This window comes from Esox lucius, chromosome 14 (assembly GCF_011004845.1).
Source record: "Esox lucius isolate fEsoLuc1 chromosome 14, fEsoLuc1.pri, whole genome shotgun sequence".
Classification (NCBI taxonomy): domain Eukaryota; kingdom Metazoa; phylum Chordata; class Actinopteri; order Esociformes; family Esocidae; genus Esox; species Esox lucius.
Window position 1 is genome coordinate 34,349,950 of NC_047582.1, and position 13,394 is coordinate 34,363,343.

Genomic DNA, 13,394 nt, shown 5'->3' on the forward strand with positions numbered 1-13,394 from the left:
AATTCTCTTGTAAATTTGGAGACAAGTAAAGGGTGTTCAAACCAAACCTTACAACAGGTTTGTTCCTGTGAAAAAACATGGATCTTGAGTGCACGTATAATGAGCATTGATAGAATAGTGGGGGAAACCAGGTACCAGATCAGCTTTCAGATGATAAGAGCAGATTTAAAACTGCTGTCTGTACCTTATGATTGTAAATATTTCGGCCTTTTGTATTGAAAAGAGTAGGGCTGGAATGATGTGGATAGGCGAGTCAAAAAGCAGTTGGCTGGACTTGAAACCACCTGCCAATTTAAACACGTAGCCTATGCCTGGATCCGTTTTTTTATAAGCCTGGTCAGTGAGGAACCAAGGCTGGCACAACGTGTACAAATAGCATGTATGCTCATCACATACATTTAGCAATAAAGTCGTCCAGTCCACTGACACCTCGAGAGTCTTGTCAATGAAGTCCCACAATGAGTTACCCTCATAGCTTGATTACGTTACAGTTACATATTTGTCTCTTGTTGATTCGTAAGAATAACGGGAACCGCTTTCATCAATTAAACTCATTTTAGCCCAAATACTGGGGATTTATATACTATCCTGTATAATTATGGTTACGGCTAAATCGGGTCGTGGAGATACCTGCCCCCTGCCTGTAGACAGATGTCTGACTTGGGAAATGTTCTTTTTTTCAATTTTGCCGTCTCCGTCTGCTACTTTACGTCACTTCCGTTACAGCTTTCTGTGTGAGTTTTCGAGCAAAGATGGCGACGGCGCAGCTAACGGATGAGGAGCTTTTCTCTGAGTTAAAGCGCTTTGGATTTACTCCAGGCCCGGTCACAGAAAAGACGCGACCGGTGTATTTGAAAAAACTTAAAAAACTTCGCGAGGAGCAGCAACAGAAAGGTTCCCGGGCGGGGAAAAACAGAAACGGCGGCAGCATCAACAACAACAGTAACGCTAGTGGCGGTGGCAACAGCAGCAACACAGCGGCGGGAGCTTCGGGATTCGGAGACAGGCCAGCTAGGAATGACGTCACGCACCTGAGCCTAAGCAGGAGTCCGGGTGGTCGACCGGCCCTGAACGAAAAGCGAACCAGTGAAGCTGGAAAGTTCGTTTTGGGCTTCAGCTCGGACGAATCGGACGTAGAGGCACCACAGAAAAAACGAGGCCCGAACCACAGCGGCAGGAGAGACCGCGGTTCCGCGTACCAACAACAACTGGCGATCAGGCCTACAACGGGAGCAGCCACTGCCGCCCGAAGGAGTCTGGGAGTCGCTGTGAGTAGCAACAGCAACAATTCCTCTCCTATCGGGTTGCTTGCGGGGAGGCGAAGCGTACCCGCGTATCTCGTGTGGGGGGACCGGGGAAAATCGAGCCTCGAAGTCTCACAGGGGGTGGAAGGGAGGGGTTACCACGAAGAGCCCGAAGAGGAAGAAGATTTCGAGGGGGAGAACGATAGAGACACTAGGTCTCTGAATGGAAGTAGGGCGTCTTACGTGCCGAAAACCAGCAGTAAGCTAATTTCGGAATACTCAGATTCGGACGAGGAGGAAGAAGAGGAATTCATATCTGGATTTGACCCACAGCGCGACTGCCGCTTACAACAGCAGTTCTCAAGACGAAGTTTCTCGGCTAGGCTGTCTCCCCACAGAAGTGCCAGGGGGTCGGAGAGCAGCCAGGAAAAGACTGCAGGCAGCACAATCCGGCTGAATGACACGCCTGGCGCTAGTAGGAGTCTAGACATGACGGGCGGCGAGGAAGAGGAGAAAGGAGACGTGGAAAAAAAGAGAGGCCCCGGCGAATCGACTCCGAGTAGCGGCTTGCTGCGACGCCATTATACCATGGGGACCAACTACGTGTCGGCTGCGACGGGAGAGAGCGACCGCGGCGGGCCTGGGGAAGGCAGTGGCAACAATTCCCCGTCCTCCGCCTACAACAAAAACCACGTCGACAGCGGGGTTAGCGCCACTACCAGCAGCTCCAGTAGCCGATTCAGCATAGGTCTCCGACCGCGGTTCTCAAACTACAACACACTGTCCTCTACCTACCGGCCCAACCACTCGAATCACAGTGGGCCAAACCATGCTTACAGCCAGGCAAGCCTCAAGCAGAAGCACACTGTGCCGGAGGACGAGCTTCTCCAGCAATTTAAGAGGGAGGAGGTCGGCTCATCCACGGTTGGCTGGGGGTTCAGCGCCCACTACCTGTCCATGTTCCTCCTCACGGCCGCGTGCCTCTTCTTCCTCCTCCTCGGTCTCATGTACATCCGGATGAGGGGGTCTGGAGTCTCCGAAGTGGATGTTGTCAGTGAGTATAAAGCCTATGTACATATGTTTATATTTAACTTAAGCATGATCTAGCTTTACATGCGAGGTACATGTCTGCTATATTTCTGTGGCATTGTGCAACTTCAATTGTAGCAACCATATGCATTTAGACATTTTCAGTTTTCTTCCAGATTGTGGTATTTTCGACTTTTTGGCTGAGTTTAAAAACCAGTGGGCTGGTAGAAATCAGAGTTGAAAACGGATTGGTTACCAGCACCGGGGGTGTTGTATTATTGAGTGCTTGTCTAGTTTTTTTTTTTTTTCAAAGGAGGACCAGGCTTCAGTCTTGGCCAATGTGCAATTGGTTCTCTTGAAACGGGATAGGCTTACGTTTTCATTCAGAGATATAAAGCATATAACATACTATTAGTGCTCAGAAATAAGTGTTTGTCACATAAGTGTACTTACATAATTTAGTAATTTAGCAGAAGCTCTTATCCAAAGCGACAGGAGCAATTCGGTGCCTTGCCCAAGGGCATGCCGGTTCTACATCTGGGTAGCACTCCTTTCATGTAGGGAACCACCAATATTAACGTGACTACATGGAAATGTACCACTGGCCGCTGCCTTCTGTAGCCTGTCTGACTGTCGGCCTGTTTCACCCCCTGGGTTCCCCATGGAGGTGAAGATGTGATGGTATTTTAAGGCAGTGTCAGGCTTAATTTGACTGATACAATGGAGAATACTTTTTTTGGGCGAAAGAGTGGCATCGGAACTTGAACCCGCGACGCAGCAGCAGCGGTGTTCGCGCCGGAGGCAGTGATCGCTAGAGCCTCCCTCCACCCCCCCAGGATGCATTTAATGATTCCTGAAATGGTCCCTGGACCGTGGGTGGAGTCTTTCTGCTTGTCCCCAATGTCTCCCTGTACAACCATTTGAGGAGTGGAGAATAGTTTGTGATTGACCAACATGTAGGTCACAGACGTTTAAACCAGCCTGATTACTTGGTTCTCTGGGGACACGAGGGCAGGGCCCGGGCTAGTCAGGACTGGGACTGGATGTCTCTGTGTGCTCTATCTAGGGCATAGGGTGCCTTTTGGGAGGTTAGGACGCAAGCACAGGCCCAGACTGCAGGGTACATGCACGCACGCGCACACACACACACACACACCGCACAGAAACACACACACACACACTGGTACACATGCACACAACACTGTGGTAGCAGTTTTCTGTTCGGCGGGTGTTAATCAGATGTCAGTGTTACGTCCTCTGTCCCCTCTCGTCTTATCCTGCAGGCTGATGAGTAGGAGCTCTTGGCTGTAGCAGGCCAGCACACACTGCTGATAGTTGGCTGATTCCATGTATTTGCAATGATGCAAATCATGCTCAGAGCTAAGGGCCATGTCAGGCATGGATCTAGGCGCTGTTATTAGAATAGGAAATGGGGATTGACTGCAGTCACTGGCACAAAGCGCTGCGTTAATTTTGTATGTTTGGATGGATGGGCGGGATATATTTGTGTAATTCATATTGTCTAGGTTTGTCCTAAATGTCACCTGCGGACCTGTGTGTCCAGATAATGCAGAAGATGCTACAGTGCATGCCTTTTACTCAGATATGCCTTTAAATATTTTGCTGTACACCAGTTCTAGCTTAAATAGCTCAAGTAGTTTTTGTTGTGCGTCTACAGTTTTCTCCATGTGCCTACTTTTTTTGTTTTAAACAGTTCAGTCTGTTTGTAAAATAGAGCCCGTTCGTACATAAAATGCTAATATTCAGAACACCTCCATAGATTGATGTCTTTAACCGTATTTTGAAGGCATACGATTGTTTGACATGATTAGTCTGTCAGCCCTCAGCGCTGAAGTGAAGGTCTGTGTGTTTCTGGTAGAGGCGTAACCGTGTTTTCTGAACAAATGTGTTACTAATAAAGGGGGCGTGTCTGTAGCAACTCAACTCTCATATAGGTCAAATCTCATGTTCTGTCCTCCTAGAAAACAAGGTTCTGTCCAGGTAAAATTTTTCTTCCTCTGTGGTTCCACTTGCTTAGTTCTGAATATACTGTAGTAACCTGACGTTTTCTCTAGCCTTTGCAGTTTAAACTAGTATCACCAAATATGTGAGCAAACACTCTAAATACACAGTAAAGACATTTTGGGATTATGATATCTTGGAGCGGATCATTCAAAGGTCTACTCAGTACTTGTGTTCGCAAACAGCCCATAACATTAGATCCCGAACGTCACTCTTGTTTTTCTGTAGTGTTAGCTCTCTCTGTTAAGGGGGCAGGACGAATTGTGTCCAGAAACCCCAGATGTGGGTTTGGCTGGGAAAGGAGGGATGGTAATGCTGAAAATGCACTGTGGCGTATGGTGTTAGATATGTGATGTTGCTGGGTTGCATTTCTTACAAATGCCCTGCAGAACTGGTTGGGATGCATGGCATCATGGGCTCTGTCAAGTAGCAGCATTTAGAGCATTATCTGCCTGCTTTTGACTGGAGATCAGCTCAAACTAGGTTGTCATTGGATCTTCCAGCAGGACAATGATTTAGAGCAAATGGGTGTGTGTGGGGTCTGGGTGGGTGGGTGTGTGTGGGGTCTGGGTGGGTCTGTGTGTGGGGTCTGGGTGTGGGTGGGTGTGGGTGGGGTCTGTGTGGTTGGGGTCTGTGTGGGTGGGGTCTGTGTGGGGGTGGGTGGGGGGTGTGTGTGTGTGTGTGTGGTCTGGTGTGTGTGTGGGGTGTTGGGGGGTCTGGTGTGTGTGGGGGGTGTTTGGGGGTCTGGTGTGTGTGGGGGGCGTGGGGGGGGGGTCTGGTGTGTGTGGGGGGCGTGGGGGGGGGGTCTGGTGTGTGTGGGGGGTGTGGGGGGGGTCTGGTGTGTGTGGGGGGTGTGGGGGGGGTCTGGTGTGTGTGGGGGGTGTGGGGGGGGTCTGGTGTGTGTGGGGGGTGTGTGTGTGAGAGGGGGCGGTCTGGTGTGTGTGTGGGGGGGGTCTGGTGTGTGTGTGTGGTCTGGTGTGTGGGGGGGGGGGTCTGGTGTGTCAGCAATTGGGTGCCATTTAGGACAGAATATTTCTTTATGATGTATTAATTTGCCGCCTGTGTCTCTCAAACTGTCCATTTCCTGTCTCCTGGTTGGACCCTAATTGCTGTATTTGTTTTCATTTCCAGATAAGAACCATCCGTTTGGCACCGATTTTGACAGTTCCTATGTAAGTTTATTTTCCTATGATCTTGGTTCTGGTCCAGTCTTGGCTCTGCAGCATCATTTCAATTTACACGCCTGTGAGATACTGATTGCATCCTGATGAAAAGATACAGTAATTCTACATCCTGACTGTCAGACACACACACACACACACAGGAGCGTTTAGCTGAAGAGTATGAAGTGTTTGTTGTTCCTCTACCATCTCCCTGGGGAGGGTGTCTGGCGGTCAGAGCGCCATGTTCGATCAATGCCCTCACTCGACAAAAAGTCTGTCGTTCTGCCCTTGAGCAATGCAGTTAACCCCTAACGGTCCCCTGGTGCTCCCTGATGGAGGAGATGGGTTTTTGTTTTCTAACCCGTACAGCCGCAGTACATGTGGACGCTATATGTTGTTAGTGTACCACTTCAGCACCAGGAAATGTAAGTGAATGTTGTCTTTGTTACAGAACAAGACGGAAAAGGACACCATTCTGAAACTCCTGCTCCTCCTCCACGACCACCTGGCTGACATTGCTGGTACGTTGACAAACCAGCTGCAATTTTGTTCTGTCAAACTCTAGGACTGTTTTCTTCCTCCTGGCTTCAAGTGATGATGCTGACTGCCTTGTTGATGGGTTTTGATCCTTAAATCATGCTAATTATGTTGGAAATGATGTTGGCTTACAGGATCATTCTGTCTCTATCTCTGTCTTATAATTATTATTCTCACGGTCATATCAGTCTGTGAATATAACATCTGTGTTAGAAAGCCTGTCTTACATCAGCAGCAATCACATGGGGTCTGTATTGGCTCAGGACCTGCATGGCTCTGTGCTCGGCTGTGGGTTCCTCATGGACCCCGGAAGGAGTAGCCACTGCGTGTTACTGAATGTTGTCTCCTCCCAGGCCAACACGACTGCACGGACCCGGAGATCCAGCAGAACCGGAGCCTGTCTCTTCAGGAAGCCTCAGACTACCTGCTACAGCAGAACGAGGTCTACCGCCACTGGGTGCAGACCTCCCTCGAGTGGATCATACGGGTCAGGCCGGAAGACGTTGGAATACGGTAATATATATGAATATATGGTGATGGAATTCGGTAATACATGGTGATGGAATACGGCAATATGTGGGGATGGAATACGGCAATATGTGGGGATGGAATACGGCAATATGTGGGGATGGAATACGGCAATATGTGGGGATGGAATACGGCAATATGTGGGGATGGAATACGGCAATATGTGGGGATGGAATACGGCAATATGTGGGTATGGAATACGGCAATATGTGGGTATGGAATACGGCAATATGTGGGGATGGAATACGGCAATATGTGGGGATGGAATACGGCAATATGTGGGGATGGGGTGAAACGTGTTCAGTTACACATCAGAAAAATCTTTTTGGGAACAACCAGAGAACTGTGGCCTTTTCTCATCCTAAAGCAACTTCTGCTAAGTTCTGTGGCAACACATTGGTCTATGAACTACTGAATCAAGAGGTCTCTATCTAATGTCACTGTATTCTCTCCCTACTCCTGTAATCTCTCCCCTTTTCCAGTCTGATTGGTGCTCACCCTGAGGAGGAGGTTGAGGAGGTCAACGAGGTGACTCGTCTGGAGTCCACACACCCCAAGATGTCATTCTGGTGCCGTTTCAGACGAGCCTTCTTCACCGTGATCCACCGCGTGGTTCTGATCCTGGCAGGTAACAGCCATTGGTTACCATCTGAAGGTCATTCTCCCGCAGGGGGCCAAGCATCTATGGGAATGTATGTGCTCACTGCTGGAAGCTGCTTTGATAGAAGAGCCTGTTAGTTGAACTGAATCTAAATGTTAAGTGTAAACATTTGGAAAGTCAGAAATATTGCTGTGGGACTATTTATTATTGACACATACTTTAGGTGAGCATTGACTGTACCGCCACTCCGTCCCATGTCTCTGCATAGTGATTGGTCTGGTGTGGGCAGCGATCTACTACATGAAATACCGCTGGAGACGGGAGGAGGAGGAGGCCCGTCAGATATACGACATGGTGGAGAAGATCATCAACGTCCTGCGAAGCTACACGGAGGCATGTCAGGAGAACAAGGACCTCCAGCCCTACCTTCCTATCCCTCACGTCCGCGACTCCCTGGTCCCACCTCAAGACCGGTCAGTACCAGTCCAACCTGGCGCCGGGGCGACAAGCCCACAGTCCATGTCAGGATAAAGAAACAATAAAATGAACGATGCGTTTATGAGATTAGTGTTCACCATAGTTATTTATTACCCTTAAATCTAATACCACATCTTTGAATGCGGTAGCTGTCGGTTTTAGAACATTTTAGAACGTTTCTCTGTAGCTTCTTTACCTCCTGCACGCGCTGCTTTGTTGGGTTTTAGAACGTTTCTCTGTAGCTTCTTTACCTCCTGCACGCGCTGCTTTGTTGGGTTTTAGAACGTTTCTCTGTAGCTTCTTTACCTCCTGCACGCGCTGCTTTGTTGGGTTTTAGAACGTTTCTCTGTAGCTTCTTTACCTCCTGCACGCGCTGCTTTGTTGGGTTTTAGAACGTTTCTCTGTAGCTTCTTTACCTCCTGCACGCGCTGCTTTGTTGGGTTTTAGAACGTTTCTCTGTAGCTTCTTTACCTCCTGCACGCGCTGCTTTGTTGGGTTTTAGAACGTTTCTCTGTAGCTTCTTTACCTCCTGCACGCGCTGCTTTGTTGGGTTTTAGAACGTTTCTCTGTAGCTTCTTTACCTCCTGCACGCGCTGCTTTGTTGGGTTTTGAGTGGATTCACACCCAACTAGCAACGTCGGTTTCTGGGAACAAGCTCATCCCACTGACTTGTTTTACTTTCACGCCGATTGACAAGCGAGCGACGTCTGAATGACGTTAGGTTTCATTTCTATTCCAGGAAGAAGCTGAAGAAGGTTTGGGACAAAGCTGTGACCTTCCTCTCAGCCAACGAGAGCCGGATCAGGACAGAGTTGCAGCAGATTGGCGGGTCTGACTTCCTGGTGTGGAGGTGGATCCAGCCCTCGTTGAGCTGCGACAAGATCTCTCTCCTCCCCTCCAAAGTCTGGCAGGGCAAAGGTACTGAACCCATCGCTAACCCTGGGACGCGTCCCAAACATGCCTGGTCCTCTGTCTAGTACACTATTTCAGATCTTTATGAGTGCGGAACGTCTTGCATCTAAAAAATAAAAAGGGTGGTGAAATGAGACTAGTGGAAGATGTGACGTAATATATCTCAATATCTCCAAACCTTTGTGTTCTAAGGGATGTCATTTTGGCCCTCCTGGGAGGCTGTCTAACATGTCATTTCCTGTCTGTCCCTATCTCCCAGCATTCCCTCTGGACAGGAGGAATTCCCCTCCTAACAGCTTAACGCCATGTCTCAAGATCAGGAACATGTTTGATCCAGTCATGTGAGTAACCTTGTTATATATCCTCTGTTGATACAGGGGGTCCTGTTCGGCCCGTGGGCTCTTTTCGTGGGAGCCCTGCATCTTAAAGTGGCACAACAAATTACACACACAGCGCACCAAATTAATAACAATTAAATACAACCGGATACATTTTCAGAACACAGTCATGAAGAACCGTAAGATTCCCCAGCTAAGATATCTCAAAATAAAAAACACATTCCTATGATATATATTTTGTAACAAACTAAATTGTTTGACAGAGGTACACTGTCACTGGTATTACAGCCGCTGCAGTTGTAGATGTCTTTGACCATCCCCAGTGAATGAACTACAGGCCATCGGGTTGGTTCTCTCACCTCCCGGCGGTTTGACGGACCGGGCTGACCTCTTCATCCCTCTGTCTCCCCTATGTGTTGTTCCTGACAGGGAGGTTGGGGAGAACTGGCACCTGGTGATCCACGAAGCCATCCTGGAGAAGTGTTCTGACAATGACGGCATCGTCCACATCGCCGTCGACAAGAACTCCAGAGAGGTGAGTGTCTGTCACGTTCATGGGCTGTTGTTAAGGCTGTTGTCTTTGTTGTTAAGGCTGTTGTCTTTGTCGTTAAGGCTGTTGTCTTTGTCGTTAAGGCTGTTGTCTTTGTCGTTAAGGCTGTTGTCTTTGTCGTTAAGGCTGTTGTCTTTGTCGTTAAGGCTGTTGTCTTTGTCGTTAAGGCTGTTGTCTTTGTCGTTAAGGCTGTTGTCTTTGTCGTTAAGGCTGTTGTCTTTGTCGTTAAGGCTGTTGTCTTTGTCGTTAAGGCTGTTGTCTTTGTCGTTAAGGCTGTTGTCTTTGTCGTTAAGGCTGTTGTCTTTGTCGTTAAGGCTGTTGTCACTACAGTAAAACTCTTCTCTCCCTTTGTCCATTTGTATCCTTTTTGCTTTATTCAGAAAAAAGTGATATTTACGTTTCACCGTCTAATCCTTCCTCTCCCCTCTGGTTTTCTCTCACTGAACCTCTCTCTCTGCCCCCCCCCCCCTCTCTCTCTGCCCCCCCCCTCTCTCTGCCCCCCCCCCTCTCTCTCTGCCCCCCCCCTCTCTCTCTGCCCCCCCCCCCCCCCCCCCCCCTCTCTCGATCCCCCTCTGTCTTCTCAGGGCTGTGTCTATGTTAAGTGTCTGTCAGCAGAGCACTCAGGGAAAGCCTTCAAATCGCTTCACGGCTCCTGGTTTGACGGTAAGAGACACAGTCACATTAACTAGTCAACAACACGCTGGCCTTATTTGTCCTTCGCTCTCCTCTGATCCCCTAGTTTATTATCTCAAAATCCTCCCTCCCCCAGGTAAGCTAGTGACGGTGAAGTACCTGCGTTTGGACCGCTACCATCAGCGGTTCCCCCAGGCCCAGAGCTGCAACACGTCCCTGAAGCCCCTGCGGCAGTCATATGAACACCAAGTCCAGGCTGTAACACGTCCCTGAAGCCCCTAGGGCAGTCATATGAACACCACGTCCAGAGCTGTAACACGTCCCTGAAGCCCTCCAGTATTCGTATGAACGGCCTGCTAAGTTCCCCTCCGGCTCTGCTCCTCCGGTTTCTCCTGTGAGTGGGCGGACAAACCCCCCTAGCCTCCCCGCTGCCCAAACCCCCAGCATCCACAGCTACCAGCCGAACCGGGCTGTCATTCTGCCATGACACCCCAACACAAGCCCCCTTTTGAGTCCTTTTTTTAGCCAGCCTCTCCTGGGCTCAGGGCTGTGGGTGTGTCCCCGCTACAGCGCGCCGCTGCGTCGGTGGAACCGTCTACAAAGAGAAGACTTTCCGGGGGGACGCGGTTTTCACTTTAAAGGAGGGAGTTAGATTTTTTGTTACCACTCCTTGTCTCAACAGTTGAGGTGGTTGGGAGGGGATTGGGACTTGCTGTTTCATCCGAGGTGTTCTATTGTTTTGTAAAAAAAAAAAAAAAGAGGAATCTGAGTTTTGAGAACCAAACCTTGGAAGACCACTTGAACAACCATTGGACTGGGGAGTGGGGGGCGGGGGTGGGCGTGGCCTATACTTTGCATGAGAGAGCTGGGGCCGTGTGATTCGGTGGTGCCGTGGACACTAATTATTTACTTTCCTTTTTTTTTTTTGTATTACAAACTTTATGGAGTTAACAAAGAAGCGACACGCTTTCTTCTAATGGCATATTTAAAAGAGTTATATGTGAGAGGGACACCCTGTCTCTCTTTCGTGCCCCCCGACCATCCTTCCTTGTTTTGGTGACCTGCCCTGCGTTACAAGGAGTGGAGTTGGGCTACACTTTGAAATAGCTGCATGTGCTGGTTAAAGTATACCTCTATTTAAGCTTTTGAATTTATACCATATAATGTGGATGTTATAACGCAATGCCTTTGTTCTGTAGTTTTTAGTGGTGGGGATGGAGGAAAGGCACCAGGCCTGAGGGGGGATGGCTGTGTGACTGGGTGGGCTGTAAATTCACGTCGAGCGTGAATCGATCTCGTTACCAAACCGCACGCTTCCATCGTTCTCCTCCTGCCGCTCAAACTCGCAAAGCGATTCCCGACGGCTTCGTCTCAGCGTGGCGGCGATGGCTCGTGGTAGTCCTTTGTGGGCCCATTCGGGCCAGCGTTGCCGTGACCCGGCCGGTGTCCACAGGTGTTGGAGAGAGAAGAGGGGGTGTGATTTGAGGAGGGAAAAAGAGGAGCGCAATAATTTGGGCGGTCAAACAATCGACCATTTTGTTATTCCGGATTGTTCTTTGATTAAGGCGGCCATTTACTTTGTATCGTCCCCCCCCCCCCCCCTCAAACAAATTCACCTAATCTCTAATCTCTTCTCTGGTCGGTTGGAGCGTATTCCAGTGTATTCCAATGTTATATTGTTTTGTGTTACTGTTTTAATTAATAGCAGCTGTTTTTGATACTCTGCTTCACCCTCTTGGTATTGTTGCACCAAGTGTCTGTCTGCTATCCTCTGGTACATTTAGGTGGAGGACTAAACCCTGGCATTGGTGCTCTGGGATGGGCGAACCGTCGTACCCGTTTGGTCGACTGGGATAGGATGACAGAGGGCCCAGGGTTAATGGATCTGTGTGGAACAACCAGTGGGTACATTGTGTCTTTTCGGTTCTGTCGGCTGTGGTTCAGTTGGCGAGAACGCTTCCCCACTCCCCGGACATTAACACTACACAGGCCGCATCTACACAGCCTGACCGGTTCTGAACCTCCTTTAGCTAATCGCTGCTCTGATCGGAGGACCGGTTAGTGGGATCAGAATTGGCCTGCCTGTGTGAACGAGGCCATGGTCCGTGGGGGCTTGCTCTGCGTGACCCACAGTTCCACAGGAGCCCGCGCTGGATGAGGCTTATGAAGCTCCATATTCCACTGCTGGTCATTTGTAATGGTGTTTTTACTACGTTGTGAGTAACCAAGGGCACCACGTCTGAAAAGCGCAGTGCTCGTCTCGGGTGAGGGTGCCAGTTTCCAGGCAACGAAGCAGCATTTCCTGCCATGTTGAAAATCATCCAGTGTCTTTGTTATAGCGATTCTTTGATTGTTTCCAGCCATGGGTGTTCATACACACAGACCTAATGTTATTCCTCTTATTTTGTCCTTCAGATTGATATGATGCAGAGAATGAATGCCGACCAGCTGTTTTAGACAGGGTAATAAATGTTTAGGATTGATGCGGAAATTCAATGATTTAAATACCTTTTTTTTTTTTTACTCCATGGTCCGTGTCCCAAACTGCAACTTATTCCTTTCATAGTGCACTGGTTTTGATCAGAACCTGATGAGTTTGTGTACTGTATAAGGAAAAAAGGGTGCTGTTCACGAAGCCCAAATATTCCAACCTCCCAAATGAATGGAGAGTAGATTTGTGAATGGTTGCCTAGGAGTCAGTGAGTTTTGGTAGGCCTCATCTATACACATACAGAAGCTCACGGATCTAAGGATGTGCCACCAATTATTTTTTTGAGGGGGAAATGCAGTGTAAAATTAAGTGGGGTGAAGTAAGTATTTAGCTGAGGGCAAGAAAGTTGTAGAAAACAATGCACATTTTAGATGTTGTACAGTCCTGACTCCAGAACCTGATTGTGCCTTAACTTTGCTTTAAAAAAGAAAATAAAACAAAAAAGAGAACGGCATTGCATTACTGGAGAATGTACGGAGTTTATTAAAGTGTTGATTTAAACAGGTTGAATAATCGTTTAAAGGGAAAATAAGGTCATGAAAAAGATTATGTATAATGTTTTTGTTGGAAAGTCCGGACAGTTTTTAGAAACGGGTGTTTGTTTCCATTGATCTTTTACCAAAACCTGTCCTCTAGCGTGCCCGGCCATCCCCCTAAATGACACCCTGTTTCATAGAGTGGTCAAAAGTAGTTCACTACAAAGTAAATAGGGGTGTCATTTGGACCACCCGCCCTGCGTTTTTGTCAAATTGTTGTCGGGGTGATTTTAACATTGCTCAAATGTGTGTTTACAAGATTACAAATAGTTTTCTCCATTGCTTCCCATTATGGAAGGACCTTACATTCACTTTAAACGATCATATTCCACT

The 13,394-nt window shown here is 48.5% G+C and overlaps 1 protein-coding gene across 1 annotated transcript; it reads left to right on the forward strand.

Moving 5' to 3' along the window:
* Positions 1-704: 704 nt before the first annotated feature.
* Positions 705-12,640, forward strand: lemd3 (LEM domain containing 3). Its single transcript, XM_013137304.4, has 11 exons — positions 705-2,298; positions 5,427-5,467; positions 5,910-5,979; positions 6,349-6,508; positions 7,006-7,151; positions 7,393-7,597; positions 8,341-8,519; positions 8,773-8,854; positions 9,281-9,386; positions 9,986-10,064; positions 10,171-12,640. Exons 1-11 carry the CDS (start codon positions 753-755, stop codon positions 10,305-10,307), a joined length of 2,751 nt encoding a protein of 916 aa, XP_012992758.3. The 5' UTR covers positions 705-752; the 3' UTR covers positions 10,308-12,640.
* The last annotated feature ends 754 nt before the right edge of the window (positions 12,641-13,394 follow it).

Excerpts from the sequence above, each read along its gene's own strand:
- lemd3 (XM_013137304.4), top strand. The coding sequence starts at position 753 with ATGGCGACGGCGCAGCTAACGGATGAGGAGCTTTTCTCTGAGTTAAAG. Across the intron at positions 2,299-5,426 it reads CTCCGAAGTGGATGTTGTCA|ATAAGAACCATCCGTTTGGC; the intron begins GTGAGTATAAAG and ends TTTCATTTCCAG. Across the intron at positions 8,520-8,772 it reads CAAAGTCTGGCAGGGCAAAG|CATTCCCTCTGGACAGGAGG; the intron begins GTACTGAACCCA and ends CCTATCTCCCAG.